This window comes from Rana temporaria, chromosome 6 (genome assembly GCF_905171775.1).
Source record: "Rana temporaria chromosome 6, aRanTem1.1, whole genome shotgun sequence".
NCBI lineage: Eukaryota > Metazoa > Chordata > Amphibia > Anura > Ranidae > Rana > Rana temporaria.
The window spans coordinates 53,843,457-53,861,647 of record NC_053494.1 but is presented as its reverse complement, the minus strand read 5'-3'; the positions used below and the strand labels follow the sequence as shown (position 1 = coordinate 53,861,647).

At 41.8% G+C, this 18,191-nt stretch overlaps 1 protein-coding gene across 1 annotated transcript in view; it reads left to right on the top strand.

Annotated features, from left to right (window-relative positions):
- The window catches only part of LOC120943478 (radial spoke head 10 homolog B-like), a 62,078-nt gene that overhangs the window by 8,873 nt on the left and 35,014 nt on the right, over positions 1–18,191 (top strand). Inside the window, exons 2-8 of the mRNA XM_040356804.1 lie at positions 1,974–2,255; positions 5,649–5,724; positions 5,803–5,871; positions 7,614–7,787; positions 9,883–9,968; positions 13,031–13,151; positions 16,263–16,439. Coding sequence (XP_040212738.1) covers positions 2,008–2,255; positions 5,649–5,724; positions 5,803–5,871; positions 7,614–7,787; positions 9,883–9,968; positions 13,031–13,151; positions 16,263–16,439 — 951 coding nt within the window. The 5' untranslated portion in view covers positions 1,974–2,007. The remainder of the gene's footprint in view (positions 1–1,973; positions 2,256–5,648; positions 5,725–5,802; positions 5,872–7,613; positions 7,788–9,882; positions 9,969–13,030; positions 13,152–16,262; positions 16,440–18,191) is intronic.

Genomic DNA, 18,191 nt, shown 5'->3' with positions numbered 1-18,191 from the left:
ATTTAAATTCTCCTTTCTTTTGGCCATCACCACGGCCAAAAGAATAGGAGACATGCAAGCGCTCTCAAAGAGCCTTATTTTCGTTTATTCGAGGACAGGGTAGTCCTAAGTCAGGATCCCCTGTACCTACCTAAGGTGGCAACGAAGTTTCATAGGTCACAAGAAATTATACTTCCTTCTTTTTGCGCAAACCCACAGAATGAAAGAGAACGAACCTTTCATTGTTTGGATGTAAGACGCTGTTTGTTAATTTATTTAGAAAGGGTGAGCGAGTTCAGACGCTCATCACACTTGCTAATCAACTTTTCAGGACAGAAAAAGGGTTGCCAAGCATCTAGAGCCTCCATATCTAGATGGATAAGACAGGCAATTTCAGTAGCATACAGTAAGGCTGGCAAAACAGTACCTAAAGTCAAGGCACATTCAACGAGATCTATAGCAACCTCCTGGGCAGAGAGAGCAGGAGTTTCAGTGGAACAAATCTGTAGATCAGCAACGTGGTCAAGCCAGAACACCTTTCTAAAACACTACCGAGTGGAACTCCTGTCACCCCAAGACTTGACGTTTGGCAGAAGAGTCCTGCAGGCAGTGGTCCCGCCCTAAGGTAGGCCTGAGGGTTACTTGCTTATCTCTCAAGGTGCCGTCCTGGAAGACGACTCGAGAAAATACCAGTTACTCACCGGTAGCTGTTTTTCTATGAGTCTTACAGGACGGCAGGCCTATTTCCCACCCTGATGACTTGGTATGGTTTGTATTTTCATATACTGGTTCCCGTGCTCTTATGATGGTTACTTTATCACGAACTGAGGTGCACGGGGAGGGGCGGGGTTTTTAAACCTCTTTTTGATTGTGTTTCCTGTCAGGTGAAGCCAGTCTACTCTCAAGGTGCCGTCCTGTAAGACTCATAAAAAAACAGCTACCGGTGAGTAACTGGTATTATCTAGCTCATTTGCATATTCCTCGCGTAAATCTATGGAAGCGCCACCTAGCGGCCAGCGTAAATATGCAGCCTAAGATACAACGGTGTAAAACACTTACGCCGGTCGGATCTTAGTGAAATCTATGCGTAACTGATTCTATGAATCAGGCGCATAGATACGACCGGCCGGACTCACAGATACGATGGTGTATCAGGAGATACGCTGTCGTATCTTCTCCCTGAATCTACCCCTATATTTTTAAATAATACGAGGAATAAGTTGTTATACAATGTTTATGGTTTTTGCATCATGCTTTTTATATGCACTGTCGTGTATGTTTACTTTTATGTTTACATTCGAAATCACATGCTCTGCTATGTGTTTTAGACAAATAAATGCATCCATATAATGCCGCGTACACACAAACGGTTAAACCGATGAGAATGGTCTGATGGACCGTTTTCATCGGTCAAAACCGATGGTGTGTAGGCGTGAGGGACCATTAGTCAGCTTCATCGGTTAACCGATGAAAACGGTCTATCAGACCGTTCTCATCGGATGGACCGATCGTGTGTACGCGGCATTACACTGTCTGATCTTTGAGTTCTCTCATGCATACCTCATTCAAAGTCCCAACCACCTCTTCTTTTCTTTGACTTCACAAGAGTAGCAGCAAACCTTTTCAGCAATGGCAGCCAATATATTTTCTTCAGGATAGGTTTTTCCTAATGCTAAGATGTATGTATTTTTTTAGATAAGAGGCTCATTTATAACGCAGCAGTTTAGGTTTCCCACTCTGCAGTTTTCTATTACCAATAAATCTGGACATTTCTAGTAGCCTGAGAAATTAGGATCAGGCTATAATTATTTTTTTTTTTTTTCAAATAACAATTTTATTTTAATATATATATATATATATATATATATATATATATATATATATATATATATTTTTTTTTTTACAGAGACATATGCAGTGCATTACATGGTTATATAATTTATTTTACTGTCAATACTAATTGTGATTTGTAATAAATTTGTGTGTTCTGCAAGTTTTAGTGATTGATGGTGATTAAGAATTCCGAATATGGGGAAAATTAAGAAAAAGAATGAGAAAAAGGCAGACAAGTTGTCAGTGGATACCTCTGAAGATTCAAACTCCAAGATCTCATCTGTATCTGCTTCTCCAACTGAAGAACTTCCTCCTCCTTCCCCTAAAATTGTTTCTGAGGACCAGCCTGCAAAGAGTGAGGAGCCCCCCACCGATGTGCCTACCATTGTCCCTTCTCCAGCGCTGTATGAGGAACCTGTTCCAACTCAGGTTATTATAGAAAAGTAAGTTCATCCTTATTGTTTTATGCTAAAGGATTTGGTGAAAGCAATTACCTTCTTCTGTCATTTTCTTATACAGCAATTGTAGCCTATTGTTTTTCTTAGTTATCTATTTTATGTTGTTGTGCAGAGTTTTCACAACTGTTATCTAGAGATTTCTAGAGAGCTGTGACATAAGAGCGGGATCAATAAAAAACCTACGACAGCCTCTGTACACAGTTATGCCGCGTACACACGATCGGTCAAACCAATGAGAATGGTCTGATGGACCGTTTTCATCGGACCAAACCGATCATGTGTGGGCCCCATCAGTTATTTATCCATAGGTTAAAAAAAAGCAATCTTGTTTTAAATTTAACCGATGGATTCCTAACCGATAGAAAAAAAAACGATCGTTAGTAGGCACAACCATCGGTTAAAAACCCACGCATGCTCAGAATCAAGTCGACGCATGCTTGGAATCATTGAACTTTGTTTTTTTTCAGCACGTCGTTGTGTTTTACGTCACCGCGTTCTGACACAATCGTTTTTTTTAACCAGTGAAAACGGTCCATCAGACCGTTCTCATCGGATGGACCGATCGTGTGTATGCGGCATTACTGTTAGATGAGAAATGATATGGGTCACTTTTGGACAAAGTACCCTTAGGTCGGCCTTACATGGCACAATTTTTTTTCTACAACTACAGGTTATTAAAGGGGTTGTAAAGGTTCATTTTTTTTTTCTAAATAGGTTGCCAGGAGAAGACAATTGCTGATTCCCCTGTCAACACTGTCTGTCTTAAAGGGGTTGTAAAGTTTTGTTTTTTATTTTCTAAATAGGTTCCTTTAAGCTAGTGCATTGTTGGTTCACTTACCTTTTTCTTCAATTTCCCTTCTAAATGTTTTTTTTCTTTGTCTGAATTTCTCACTTCCTGTTCCTCCTCAGTAAGCTTGCCCCATCATCCGAGCCGTTCTGGTTGGGGGTTAGTCAGCATGCTCGCCCCCTCCCTTGGGACTACATCCCTGCAGCGTTTTACGTTGACTGAAAAAGGAATACTTCTATTATGGCAGCAGTTAGCTACCATAACCCTGGTATGATCTTCAAGAGCTGTGCATCTCCCCGCAGGGATGTAGTCCCAAGAGAGGGGGCGAGCATGCTGACTAACCCCCAGCCAGAACGGCTCCGATGATGGAGGACAAGCTTACTGAGGAGGAACAGGAAGTGAGAAATTCAGACAAAGAAAAAAAAAACATTTAGAAGGGAAATTGAAGAAAAAGGTAAGTGAACCAACAATGCACTAGCTTAAAGGAACCTATTTAGAAAATAAAAAACAAAACTTTACAACCCCTTTAAGACAGACAGTGTTGACAGGGGAATCAGCAATTGTCTTCTCCTGGCATGCACAGGCAGGGGAAGCTGTCTCCGCTGGAAGAAGACTGTGATTATCACTACTACTGGCTATAGCAGCCGCTAGCGATAATCACAAGAGAATCCGTCAGGCTTGAGAATCCAGCAGTTGATCGATCAACTTGGCACATTCAGCCTGTCCATTAACAGTTCAAATCCCGGCTGGTTCCTGCTGAACCAGCTGAGATTCGAACCATGTTTGGCTGGCCTTATTCTTTTTTGTCCCTTTACCCAGACCTACAAATCCCACCCTCCCCTTCCACAGATGTATTCTTACTAAGATCCAACACCTACAGTTTGGCCTATGTTGTTTGTTTACATACAGCTGTGAAAGCCTCCCTCTACTGGCTGTGCCCGTGCAGTGCAGTCCCATAGATGCCTATGGAGCTCATCTACCTCAGGCAGCCCCATAGAAATCTGGGGGCTGCAACTTTATTCAACTTAAAATGTGTTTTTGATTTTGTCTGCATCCCTTTTGGACATTTCTAGTCACTACTTGTACTGACAAGAAGTGAGGGAAACCTTAAGCAATAGGGACACAGATGGCAATAAAAACCTACAAGAGGAGCTAACTTTTGGCTGTGTTTGGGCTCTAAGGTAAGGCTTAGCAAGGTAAACCATAAAATATGCCTCTTTTTTTTTTTTTATTGGTTTGATTAATTTTGGATAATGGATAGGGTTGGGGAGGGAGAACTTGGGAATGAATATATGGATAAGGAACTATAAGAACCAAGAGGGGAGAGTGAACAGGGAGTGGGTTAAAATAAAATGGAAGCATATGGGAGAGCGTCCGCCCATGACCGGACATTAGGAAATCTGAAGTTTTTTGTTTTTTAAACGAGATTAAAGACCACCCCCCGTAGAGCTCTCCCCCTCTTGCCATGAACCAATATTGGGAGTTAAGGGGCCACGCTCTCGGCTCGGAAGAATGGGAGGGCGGGAATTAATGGGGGAGATGAACAGATTCCAATGGTAGGAATGTTATTGTTTAGTTTCTTCTCTTTTCCTTTTTTTTCTTCTCTCTTTTGCATTCTTTTAGGTAGATTCAGTAAGAGTTAGGCCGGCTTATCAGTAGATAAGCCGACCTAACTCAGAATCTAAGCCGACTTATGTTTAAGTGTATGCTCAAACATATCTAAGATAGGACAGCTTGCGCCGTCCTATCTTAGATTGCAATATTTCGGATGGCCGCTAGGTGGCGCTTCCATTGCTGTCGGCGTATAATATGTAAATGAGTAGATACGCTGATTCGCGAACGTACGCCCGGCCGACGCAGTACTTTTACGCCGTTTACGTTAGAGATAGGCCGCCTAAAGTTAGAGCTTAGCCCTAATGGAATAGTAATGTTAAGTATGGCCGCTGTTCCCGCGTCGAAATTCAAATTTTTTACATCGTTTGCGTAAGTCGCCCGTGAATCGGGATTTACGCAGTTTACGTCCACGTCGAAATCAATAGGCCCGTGCGGCGTACTTAGCCGCAATGCACACTGGGAAATGTAGGCGCCCGGCGCATGGGCAGTTTAAAAAAAACGTAAAAAACGTAAGGTCAAGCACTATTAACATAAAACACGCCCCCCCAAACACATTTGAATTAGGCGCCCTTACGCCCCCCGCTTTAGGCTACGCCACCGTAACTTAGCAGGCAAGTACATTGTGAATCATGTACTTGCCTCGCTAACTTACGACGGCGTAGCTTAAATTCCTTAAGCTACGCCGCCGCAAAGTTGCGGCAATCTTACTGAATCTACCTATTTCTTTTTTGTTGTTGTTATTGAGACGAACGGAAAGAGAGATTGCACTGTAATAAGAACATTGAATGTATTCTGATTTTTTGTGTTAAGATGATTATTTCCCCTGTTTTGTATAAATGTAGAGGAAAATTATTTTGAAAGTAAAGAAATTGAAAAAAAAAACATAAAATATCTAAATTGTGTATTTTAAGGAATGTATAATTCTGTTGTACACAAAGTACACTACTATTTCTATTTTTTTCATCCTTTTTTAACAGGTATGAAGGGGAGTTGGTGCATGGACTGTATGAAGGAGAAGGAGTTGCTTATTATAAAGATGGAAATGTTTACACAGTGAGTTCTTGTACATGCAATTTGCTTTCATCCAGTGTATTTGCCTGAAAAGTAAGTAATACATTTCTCCATTTGCAGGGCTCATTCTCTGAGGGGCTTATGCATGGCAAAGGAACATATACATGGACAGACGGAGTAATATATGAGGTAAGAGAAGACTATCATTTTAATGTGTTCCTTCTGCCAATACATCCCATACTGATCCGGCCCTTCTGGCCTTTAGATAAAAACATGATATCCTTTTTTTGAAGGAAGACATTGGGCTAGATTCAGAAAGAATTTACGTCGGCGTATCTATTGATACGCCGCGTAAATTCAAAGCTGCGCCAGCGTATCTTCTTTCTGTATTCAGAAAGCAAGATACGCCGAAATTAGGCTAAGATCCGACTGGCGTAAGTCTCTTACGCCGTCGTATCTTAGTTTCATATTTACGCTGGCCGCTAGGTGGCGATTCCGTCGATTTACGCAAGGAATATGCTAATTAGGTAGATACGCCGATTCAGAAACGTACGTCCGCCCGGCGCATTTTTTTACGTCGTTTACGTTAGGCTTTTTCCGGCGTAAAGTTACCCCTGCTATATGAGGCGTATCCTATGTTAAGTATGGACGTCGTTCCCGTGTCAAATTTTGAAAATTTTACATCGTTTGCGTAAGTCGTTCGCGAATAGGGCTGTACGTAAGTTACAATCACGTCTAAAGCATTGACGATTTGCGGCGTAATTTCGAGCATGCGCACCGGGATTCTTTCACGAACGGCGCATGCGCCGTTCGTAAAAAACGTCAAATACGTGGGGTCACATGTAATTTAAATAAAACACACCCACATCATCCACATTTGAATTAGGCGGGCTTACGGCAGACAACATACGTTACGCCGCCGTAACTTAGGGAGCAAGTTCTTTCTGAATACGGAACTTGCGCCCTACTTTACGGCGGCGTAACGTATCTGAGATATTACGCTGGGCTATCTGAATCTAGCCCATTGTTTTTGTATGGCCAGCAAAAGTGACAAGAGGCGCAGGGAGCTTTTACCAAGCCACCCGCCTATGGCAAGGGAGTCTGTCATACATCATATATTACACTTCTGGCTGAAAATCGACAAAACAATCTTGAATTTATTTATTTCTTTAAATACATTTTTTATCTGAATCTGATGATATTTTATTCAACCTCCAATATTATATACAGTATATCCCTTCTGTCTGTTAGTCTCGGAGTAAATTAGAGATTTTTCTCCCTAACCATATAGTTGGTTATTTAGATTTACCACTGCATAGAGATATTTAAGAATAAATTGCCTTTTTTTTTTAAACTTTACATATTAACTAAATTATACACCGCACTTTTTTAAGGTTATTATAAGATTATTCAAAACAATAATCGGCAAACTAATCGATTATGAAAATCATCGTTAGTTGCAGCCCTCAAAAATTCCCTTCTAAAAACGCTTCCCGACTGTTGTTCTGATTCTATACTACAGTAAGTCACTCATCTGGAACAAGTACACAGATAAGAAAATACATAAAAAAAATCAAAAGTACTTAGCTACTGAATTAGTGACTCAAAGTTTTCAAGCAAGAGGTTTAGTACGACAGCCACGCTACTGCCCATTTTAGTTGTTGAGTTAAAAAATGTCAGCCTCCATATTTCTCTCATGACAGGTTTCCTTTAATTCAAAGCTGCAATCAACAGCTAGAAACACATTTAAAATACATATATGATAGCCTTGTTAGCTGCTAAAATATCTGAAGCTCTGCTAAAATATATGAAGTGTAATGCCATTATTCAAAAATTCCCACTCCTGCCTCATCCATGCATTAGGCCACTTCACAAAGTTTACAAACTATTATTATTTTACATTAATTGGCTTTAATTATTCTTTGCTCCAGGGTCAGTTTTGTAAGAACAAACCAATGGCACATGGCATATATAAGTGGCCTAATGGCAGTCGTTATGAAGGACAGGTGAACGAGGGCATCAGACATGGGACCGGCATTTACATATCTAGTGATCAGCAGATCTCATATGTTGGTGAATGGTGTATGGGCAAACGCCATGGCAAGGTAAGCTGTACATATCAATAAACACAGTAGGCCTCAAGCAGAAAAGTGTCTGAAAGAACAGCAGTTCCTGTTGTACAGTTAATTAAATTCTTCTTTCTCTTATCGTCCATGGACGGACTAAGCTCCATAAATCTTGACAAGTGGGTTATGTTCCTGTTCACAGGAGAGGATCCTATAAACAGGAACATAACCCACTTGTCAAGAGTTTGAAGGCTGTGTCCGTCCATGGACGACAGAGAAAAGGATTTTACGGTGAGTACAAAAAATCCTATTTTCTCTTATCGTCCATGGACGGACACAGCCTTCAAACTCTTGACAAGTGGGTTATGTTCCTGTTAATAGGATCCTCTCCTGTGAACAGGAACATAACCCACTTGTCAAGATTTATGAAGCTGTGTCCGTCCATGGATGACAGAGAAAAGGATTTTACAGTGAGTACATAAAATCCTATTTTTTTTGTTGTTTCCAGTGAAGCATGGTAGGATAAAAAATAGCATTTGATTTGTTGCTTTTGTAACAAGGACTGTTAGTATTTCTGATACCTTTCAGATTCATGTCGATAGGCATTGTTTTCCTGCATTTGACAAAATCTCACTGACTTTAATTGAATGGTACATATAGCAGTTCAGAGGCTTGATTTCACCTATGTTTGTGTTCTTTGGACACAGCATGTTTTATTAAAGTATATGTGAACCCCTACCTGGTAAAACAACCCATTCAGTTTAAAAAAATAAATACAAGGCTAGGCTTGAGTGTGTAAACTTTTTTGTTTCTTCCTTTCATGTGACCACATGACCTCTGTTCTCCTCTGCATAAGGGGCTTAGAGAGGTGGAGGTGAAGACTGCATGGGGGGGTTGTCAGCAAGAGGCAGAGAAGAAGCAGAAAACTTATTTGCACAGTTGGGCTTGTCAGCACAAGTCATGGCCATTAAAGGCACAGGTAGGCTGTGTTCCCAGCACAGACAGAAAACGTATCACTCTGGGAACGGTGCACTACCATGCCTAGCTTGGTCAGTTTGAAATACGAAAGGAGGGGGACTGGCAGGATCACCAATTATTTCACACAAATTAGACAATATAACAGAATACCCTTTTTATACATAGCACAGCATACACATACCAGAAATATGTTGGGGTAACAAACCCTTTAGGGTGATGTTTGAACTTTTCTTGTCAAATGCTGCAATTCCCATTCCAATGCATACATTTGCATATACAGGGTCGGATTCAGATACGAGATACGACGGCATATCTCCAGATACGCTGTTGTATCTCTAAATGCGGGCCGTCGTATCTATGCGCCTGATTCAGAGAATCAGTTACGCATAGATTTCCCTAAGATCCGACCGGCGTAAGTGTCTTACACCGTCGTATCTTAGGCTGCATATTTACGCTGGCCGCTAGGTGGCGCTTCCATATATTTACACAAGGAATATGCTAATTAGGTATTTACGCCGATTTAGAAACGTACGTCCGTCCGTCCGGCGCATTTTTTTACGTCGTTTACGTTAGGCTTTTTCCGGCGTAAAGTTACCCCTGCTATATGAGGCGTAGCTAATGTTAAGTATGGACGTCGTTCCCGCGCCGAGTTTTGAAAATGTTACGTCGTTTGCGTAAGTTTTTCGCGAATAGGGGTGGACGTCATTTGCGTTCACATCGAAACCAATACGTCGTTGCGGCGTACTTTGGAGCAATGCACACTGGGATATTCCACGGACGGCGCATGCGCCGTTCATGAAATACGTCAAATACGTGGGGTCACAGAGAATTTAAATAAAACACGCCCACACCAAACACATTTGAATTAGGCGGGCTTACGCCGGACAACATACGTTACGCCGCCGTAACTAAGGGCGCAAGTTCTTTCTCAAATACGGAACTCGCGCCCAAATTTACGGCGATCTGGGATACGTTACGCCGGCACATAGATAGACCATTCTATCTGAATCTAGGCCACAGTGTTTGAAGACAATGCCTGTCAACACGAGCCCTTATACACACCTGCCAGTGTTTTCAGACAGCTTTACGTCACAAGTAGCAGATAAAATGGCAGGCAACATGAATATTCTTGACAATCATATGCCTTTCATTACAGGGTGTGATGTATTATGATTCAGAGGAAACATCCTGGTATGAAGGGGATTGGGTGCACAATAACAAAGAAGGCTGGGGAGTACAGTGGTATGTATGTTCATCGATTGGTTTCTATATGAAAATAGACACATGTGGTGATAACAGCTGGAGAGCCACCAATTTGAGACCCCTGCTTTAACATGTCTTTAGAGTTTGTACTTTGTTGGTTTTATGTTTCATATCCTTTTTAAACGGGCTATAAATGTTAAAAAGAAGTAAAAAAAAAAAAAAAAGAGTCTGTGCTAAATGAACATAAACAACCATAAATAAGGTAACACATCATATCCTATCAACCAAAATTTCTAAATTGACCTATGAACTATACCATAGTTACATAGGGCCAGATCCACAAACGAGATACGACGGCGTATTTACTGATACGCCGTCGTATCTCTGTTTCTAACTATGCGGCTGATTCATAGAATCAGTTACGCATAGCTAGCCCTAAGATCCGACAGGTGTAATTGAATTACACTGTCGGATCTTAAGGATGCAATTCTAGGCCAGCCGCTAGGTGGCGAGGCCATTGCGGCCGGCGTAGAATATGCAAATGAAGACTTACGGGGATCCCCGAACGTCCCGAATGGCCCGTCGATCTAAATATACGTAGTTTCCGTCGGGTTACGCCGCGTAAAACTAGGGCTGAGCCCTAGTTCTCTTAAGCCATGTTAAGTATGGCCGTCGTTCCCACGTCGAAATTTAAACATCAACGTCATTTGCGTAAGACGTCCGTGAATGGCGCTGGACGCCATTTACGTTAACGTCTAAGCAAATGACATCGGTGCGACGTCAGTTAGCGCAATGCACGTCGGGTAATTTACCCGACGGAGCATGCGCAGTACGTCCGGCGCGGGAGCGCGCCTAATTTAAATGGGACTCGCCCCATTGGATTGGGCCCGCCTTGCGCCGGACGGATTTAAGTTACACCGCTGCAAATTTCCAGGTAAGTGCTTTGTGGATCGGGCACTAACTTGGAAAAATTGCGGCGGTGTAACTTAAAGTTAAGTTGCGCCCGGTCTACGTGGATCTGGCCCATAGTTAGTCAGGTTGAAAAAAGACACAAGTCCATCAAGTACAACCATAAACAATATAGGGTAATTTTTGTGGTCTGTAATGCCCAAGTCTGATTGGGGCATAGTCCTATTGGAACTACAGTTCCCATATGCATAAGTTGATCATTGCACATTTTTATTTCATTTTTATGCAAAAATAATTTGTAAAAATGTAATCTAATGTCTATATATCGTTTGTTACCCATTGTTGTAAATAAAAACTCCAGGAAAGAAAAATGCTTTTCTAAAATATTCTGGTATGCAAGGAGTAAAGTTCAATGAGCTATATGCATCCTCCTAGAGGTCTCTCAGTTTTTTACAAGTTACTGTTTCACCGAACGCCATAAGTATAGCTATAAAAGACAAAAAGCCGCGCCAAGAATAGATTAATAAAGTCCACTATTAGTAGATTATAAACGATGGATAAAGTCTGTGGTTTTTAAAGCAGAGGCAGGGTTGCACTCAATGATACAAAGACACTTGTTCCATATAGTGTGGCAAGACGATGTAATGATGGATGTAATTCCTCCAACACCCAGTGACATGCATGCAGTTTGTGAAATCCTCCACCTGAAAAACAAAGCCTCTTACCGGACGGTAAGAACTCAAAGCGGATGGCGTCACATCTCTGAGAGGAGGACAGCGACTGTGATCTTTTGATTGTGACACTGCGGACTCCTGATCTGTGATCCCTGGAGAAATTAAAGGCCGAGGCTGGGTTAAAGCCATCCGCTTTGAGTTCTTACCGTCCGGTAAGAGGCTTTGTTTTTCAGGTGGAGGATTTCACAAACTGCATGCATGTCACTGGGTGTTGGAGGAATTACATCCATCATTACATCGTCTTGCCACACTATATGGAACAAGTGTCTTTGTATCATTGAGTGCAACCCTGCCTCTGCTTTAAAAACCACAGACTTTATCCATCGTTTATAATCTACTAATAGTGGACTTTATTAATCTATTCTTGGCGCGGCTTTTTGTCTTTTATGTTTATTTGTGTACTTCACACGTGAGCTGCTGCCTTGGTGATCTTTTTGTGTTGTAGCGCAGTTTTTTTGTTTTTCTTGCCATAAGTATAGCTATTACTACACTTCCAGGACCCCAGCTAGGGGTATGCTTACATAGCAGGCATCGTTTTTTCAGATGCTCTTCTTAGCTTTTCACAGAGCATTCTCAAAATCCCAAACTTTCTGTGAATGGGCAGAGAAAAGGAGGGACGGGCAAAGAGTCTTCTCTCTCCTCTCGGAGTAGTATAATGAAAGCTATACTAGCGGTGCTCGGTAAACCAGTAATTTGTAAAGAAAAAAGAAAGATCTAGGAGGTGGCATATACCTTCTTGTGCTTAAAGGGGTTGTAAAGGTACAACTTTTTTTTTCCTAAATAGCTTCCTTTACCTTAGTGCAGTCCTCCTTCACTTACCTCATCCTTTCATTTTGCTTTTAAATCTCCTTATTTCTTCTGAGAAATACTCACTTCCTGTTCTTCTGTCTGTAACTCCACACAGTAATGCAAGGCTTTCTCCCTGGTGTGGAGTGTCGTGCTCGTTCCCTTCCTTGGACTACATGAGAGTCAGGACGCCCACTAACACACAGCTCCTTTCTCTATCTGCAAAGTAGAGAGCGACCTGACTCTCCTGTAGTCCAAGGGAGGGGGCGAGCACGACACTCCACACCAGGGAGAAAGCCTTGCATTACTGTGTGGAGTTACAGGCAGAAGAACAGGAAGTGAGGATTTCTCCGAAGAAATAAAGACATTTAAAAGCAAAATGGAAGGATGAGGTAAGTGAAGGGGGACTGCACTAAGGTAAAGGAAGCTATTTAGGAAAAAAAAAGTTGTACCTTTACAACGCCTTTAAGCACAAGAAGGTATATGCCACCTCCTAGATCTTTCTATTTTCTTTACAAATTACTGGTTTACCTTTACAACCCCTTTAATTCATTGTATGCCAGCAGATTTTAAAATGCCTTTTTTTTCCTGGAATTCTTCTTTAAATACTGTGTATTTGTCATCTTAAAATTTTGTATCAGTACACTGTGAAAATGTGATCAAATTTGACAGTTTTAAGTCAGGAAACCTCTATGAAGGCCAGTGGAAGAATAACAAGTTACATGGAGTGGGGAGGATGAGGTGGATTATCTCCAATGAAGAATACATAGGCCAGTGGGAGAATGGCATACAGGTACTAATATATTCATAGCTGAAAAATATAATCACTGTTCAATCCCACCTAATAGTAACTATTATTATTATTTCAGGATTTATTATTCAGGGAAAGATAGACCAGTACTACTGGCCACAGTTACGAGTAACTCAAAGTATGATGAAATTTGTTGTTTTAAAACAAAAGAATGGTCCCGGCTAGACTGGCCGCGTTTGTGCCGGCTGCTTCTCTGGAATGCTTTCGGGGATGTGGCCAGACGGGCTCCGCCTACCATATGTGGTGGACCTGTCCCAGGGTCCGGAGGTTCTGGATCAGGGTCTATAATTTCATCTATTCCCTGACCCAGATTAATTTGGTGAAATCTGCTAAACATGCGCTCCTGGGGGGTAAAGTACCTGACGCTTCTGGCTCCCAGAGACGACTGGTGGCATTCATATTTCCATCTGCGAAAATAACCATAGCGAGAAATTGGAAGTCGGCGGCCTTGCCATTTGATCAGCTTAAATATAAACTGTCCTGGCTTATGCTGAATGAGAGGCTAACGGCAATTACACAGGATAGGATGAAGCAGTTTTATGAGTCTGGGACCCATGGATTCGCTACTTGACAGGCGATCCTGGATCGAGCGGTTTTTAGGTTTGATATTGTAGAATATTTACGGAGCACGGAGCCTCAACTCTCCCCCCCCCCTTTTTTATTTCTTCTCTTGGTCTTCCTTATCTCACTGTCTTCTTATTTGTCATTCCCCCACGGGATTAAATCTTCTATTTCTGTACCTCCTTCTTTCCTTTTACACATCGGATGTATTGCTAAGTAATGTCTATTTTGCTTGCGACATGCTGTGATATTTCGTGTGCTAGAGGAGGTTATATCCTCAAAAGGCAATGGCACTTTGTATTGCGATTCAGTTCGCTAAACCGTTTCTTAAGAATGATATTACTTTTGTATGTTTTATTCCCCTTTTTTTTCTTTGAAGAAAATTAATAAACATTATTGGAAAATAAAACAAAAGAAAACACATTTCAAAACCACCAATTTGCAATTTTGTTTTGTAGATACAGCTAAAATTACATACCATAACTCATTAATTGTTTTCTGTAACTTTGGGACTTATACTGTTTAATTCCTACCTACTGTACCTATAGTTTTGCCCCATCTAATCTTTACATCTGTTGGCATTAAAGCGGGGGTTCACCCTATATAAAAATTTTTTTTTTTTTTTTTTTCCTTTAGCATTAAATTCGGCATAGTAGCGCGAGCTACAGTATGCCTGTCTGTATTTTTTTTATCCCCGTACTCACTGTGTAATTGTATATTGAAGATTCCGGGGAATGGGCGTTCCTATGGAGAGGGAAGGTGATTGACGGCCGGCCCTGGCACGTCACGCTTCTCCGGAAATAGCAGAAATAGGCTTGGCTCTTCACGGCGCCTGCGCATAGCCTGTGCGCAGGCGCCGTGAAGAGCCGAGACCTACTCTGGCTGTCAATCATCCTCCCTCTCCATAGGCACGCCCATTCCCCGCGGGAGTCGGAATCTTCAATATACAATTGCACAGTGAGTACGGGGATAAAAAAATACAGACAGGCATACTGTAGCTCGCGCTACTATGCCGAATTTAATGCTAGACTGTTGTTAAGGAGGGTGAACCACCGCTTTAAGTGTCCTATGTTACACAACACGTAAGGGGAACTGCCTCTGTCAATTTGATTTTTAAAACGGAGTTCCACCCTAAAAATGAACTTTCTATTTCTTTTAATGTAAAAAAAAATGTTACTAGGCATATTTCATAATCTGCCTAGTTCCTGATCGTGGGTGGTTCAACTCCCTGTCCTAAGACCCCATTGCCTCCTGAGAAATTATGACACTCATTTCCCAGGAGTCTCTGGGCATTACTGTGCCTAAAAATCGCCCAGCATGCACCTCTCCCTGAAAACCAGAAAGAAAAAGGAACTGGGCTTCACATGCCCATACATATGATGGGTACAGCCACAACATGAGCTGGAGGATATAAGGCAAGTGTTTGCAACAATTTCTGGAATGATTGGGGAGCTATTAATATGTTTTAGGGACTATTTAATGTGATTAATTTTACCTTCCAAAAAAAAAAAATTATGCCAGGAACCCCGCTTTAAAGGTGAAGGAACTGCAATCTTAATCCTAACTTAAGTGCCTGCTAAGTACTGACCTGGGGCAAGCATGTAGCCAATAAATCAATAAATTCTGAAAGGTATAAGGCTGGGTTTACACTATAATATGCAACAGCTCACAGCAGGGGTCCGGTGCGTCCCCATTCACAGTTTCAGGTCCGATTTCAGCCTGAATTTATGGCTAAATTTGGACCTAAAACAGACCAAAAGACGCACAGGGCAAATCACACCGGAGCCACTGCGGAGATGTGTGAACCAGCTCCATAGAGAGCCAGTCACAATCTCCTGCTATGCGAATTGGATGCAGAGAAACTCACATCCAATTTGCATAGGTGTGAACCCGGCCTTAATACTCATTTGCCTGCTTTTTCAAGGTCAGTGACATACTAAGAAGAGAAGCCACATTTGGGATGCTCTTTTAAATACCAAGTCAGCCAAAGCAACTTCTATTTTTTTATCCTGACTTAAAGTTCACTTAGGCCGCGTACACACGGTCGGACAAAACCGATGAGAATCGGTTCACCGCTGAAGTGGCCTGATGGTTTGATGTGCGTACACACCATCGCTCCAAAAACCGATCGTGTCAGAACGCGATGACGTCAAACACACGGCGTGCTGAATAAAACGAAGTTCAATGCTTCCAAGCATGTGTCGACTTGATTCTGAGCATGCGCGGGTTTTGAACCGATGCTTTTCTGTACTAACCATCGGTTCGGTTTTGAAGCATGTTTTAAAATTTTGGACCGAAGGAAAACAGACCGATGGGCCGTACACACGGTCGGTTTGGACCGATGAAACTGAACCTCGGTCCATTCTCATCGGTTTTGTCCGACCTTAAAGGTAGTTTCTGCATATTAATGGGTAATGTGCCCATACTCGGGTCATTATTGGGCACATTTGGGTCGTGGTCTTCTTTAGCATAAAATAAAAAAAATGATGGCTGTTACAGTTGCCTTTCTCGAGTTTTTACCTTTTTTTACAGAATGGTCATGGAACCCATACCTGGTTCTTAAAGAGAGTGCCTGGATCACAGTACTCTTTGAGAAATGAATATGTTGGGAACTTTGTCAATGGTCAACGTCATGGACATGGTCAATATTTCTATGCCAATGGTGCAATGTATGATGGGGATTGGCAAAACAATAAAAAACATGGCATGGTAAGTGATGCAATCAGATGTCCTAGTAATTAAACACATGCATAAAAGTGTTTGAAGGCATAACAGTTATTTTTTGCCCATAGCATTGATCAGATTGTCCCTTTGGCTATTGCACCACATTCTGGGAGAATATAATTGAGAATATTGTTATGGTGGACAGTAAGGCCCCGTACACACGAGAGGATCCATCCGCTGAAAAATCTCAGCGGATCGGTTTCAGCGGATAGATCCCCTGGTGTGTACGTTCCAGCGGATATTTATCTGCGGATATTTCCGAATCCCAGCAGATAAAAGTTTGTAGACATGTCTACAAATCTATCCGCTGGAATCGGCACCAGCGGATCGATCCGGTGGTCTGTACAGACTCACCGGATCGATCCGTCCGAACCCATCCCTCGCATGCGTCGTAATGATTCGACGCATGCGTGGATATCCTTATATGACAGCGTCGCGCACGTCGCCGCGTCATTATCGCGGCGACGGCCCGACACGTCACCGCGATGGGAATTTGGCGCGGATTTCAATCCGATGGTGTGTACACTCCATCGAATTAAAATCCGCAGAGGATTTATCCGCGGATACGGTCCGGCGGATGGGGCCTAAGATGTATTCCTCCTTCAGACACAACTATGCATGCAACACATTTTGTATATTTATTTTCCACATTTTATATTTTAACGGTTTAGAGTTTAATACAGTACACACAAAAAAGTGAGTCAGGAATTGCTAACCCGCAAGCTGGGAAAATAAAAGCAAGAATAAGTTCTCTGCAATTCAAACCATAACAAGTTGCCATTTTTGTGTTTGCTGAGGGGACTGGGGCATTGCTAAATCTCCTGCTTAGTTTTTTTTTTTCTTTAGAATAAGCCAGCAAGATGATATCCGATTGTCATAACTGCAACCATCTCTAATGAGCAGGGCCCTCTGATTCCTCCTGTATTGAATTGTATTGTAACTGAACTGTCTGCCCTTATATTGTAAAGCGCTGCGCAAACTGTTGGCGCTATATAAATCCTGTATAAGAATAATAATAATAATGACAGGGCACGCTCAGCTTTCTGCTGTATGCTACACAGTATGAAACAGGTGACATTAAATGTGTCATGCATAACTCATTATTTGTAATACTCTAGAACAGTGGTTCTTACCAAAGTCCCATTCTGCATATTTAAAAAAAAAAAATTAGAACAGGATTGTCAGCATTACTGAACTTTAAAGTGGAGTGTTTTTTGGAATCCTCCCCCCCTCTGGTGTCACATTAGGCACCTTTCAGGGGGGAGTGGGGAGCAGATACCTGTGTAATACAGGTATTTCTCCCACTTCCGGGCATAGGTAGCCCCGGCAATCAAGGTGACCTATGCCTCTGTCCTCCCCTGCTGTCTTCTGGGAGACACACACGTCCCAGAAGACAGCAGGGACCAGTGATTGCGCGCAATATGTAAAATAAAACTGAGCTAACCAAACTATTTACACATTCTCAAGTCATACTGGTACCCAATAAGAGATGTGATGATAATGATTTTGAAAGTCTGGTGAATTTGGTATGGGCACATATTGGGTAGTCTTTAGGGGGTCTGTAAACATAAAAAGTTTAAGAACCCCTGCTGTGAAAGAAGACACAAAAAGATTTGTCTTAGATGAAAGGAAATGCAAAAATGTTGCTATAGCAGCAGTCAAGTGTCAACTGTTAACATTTATCTAGGCATCCCTTTGTAAAATAGATTCAAAAGTTGACAAAGAAACTGTCAGGTA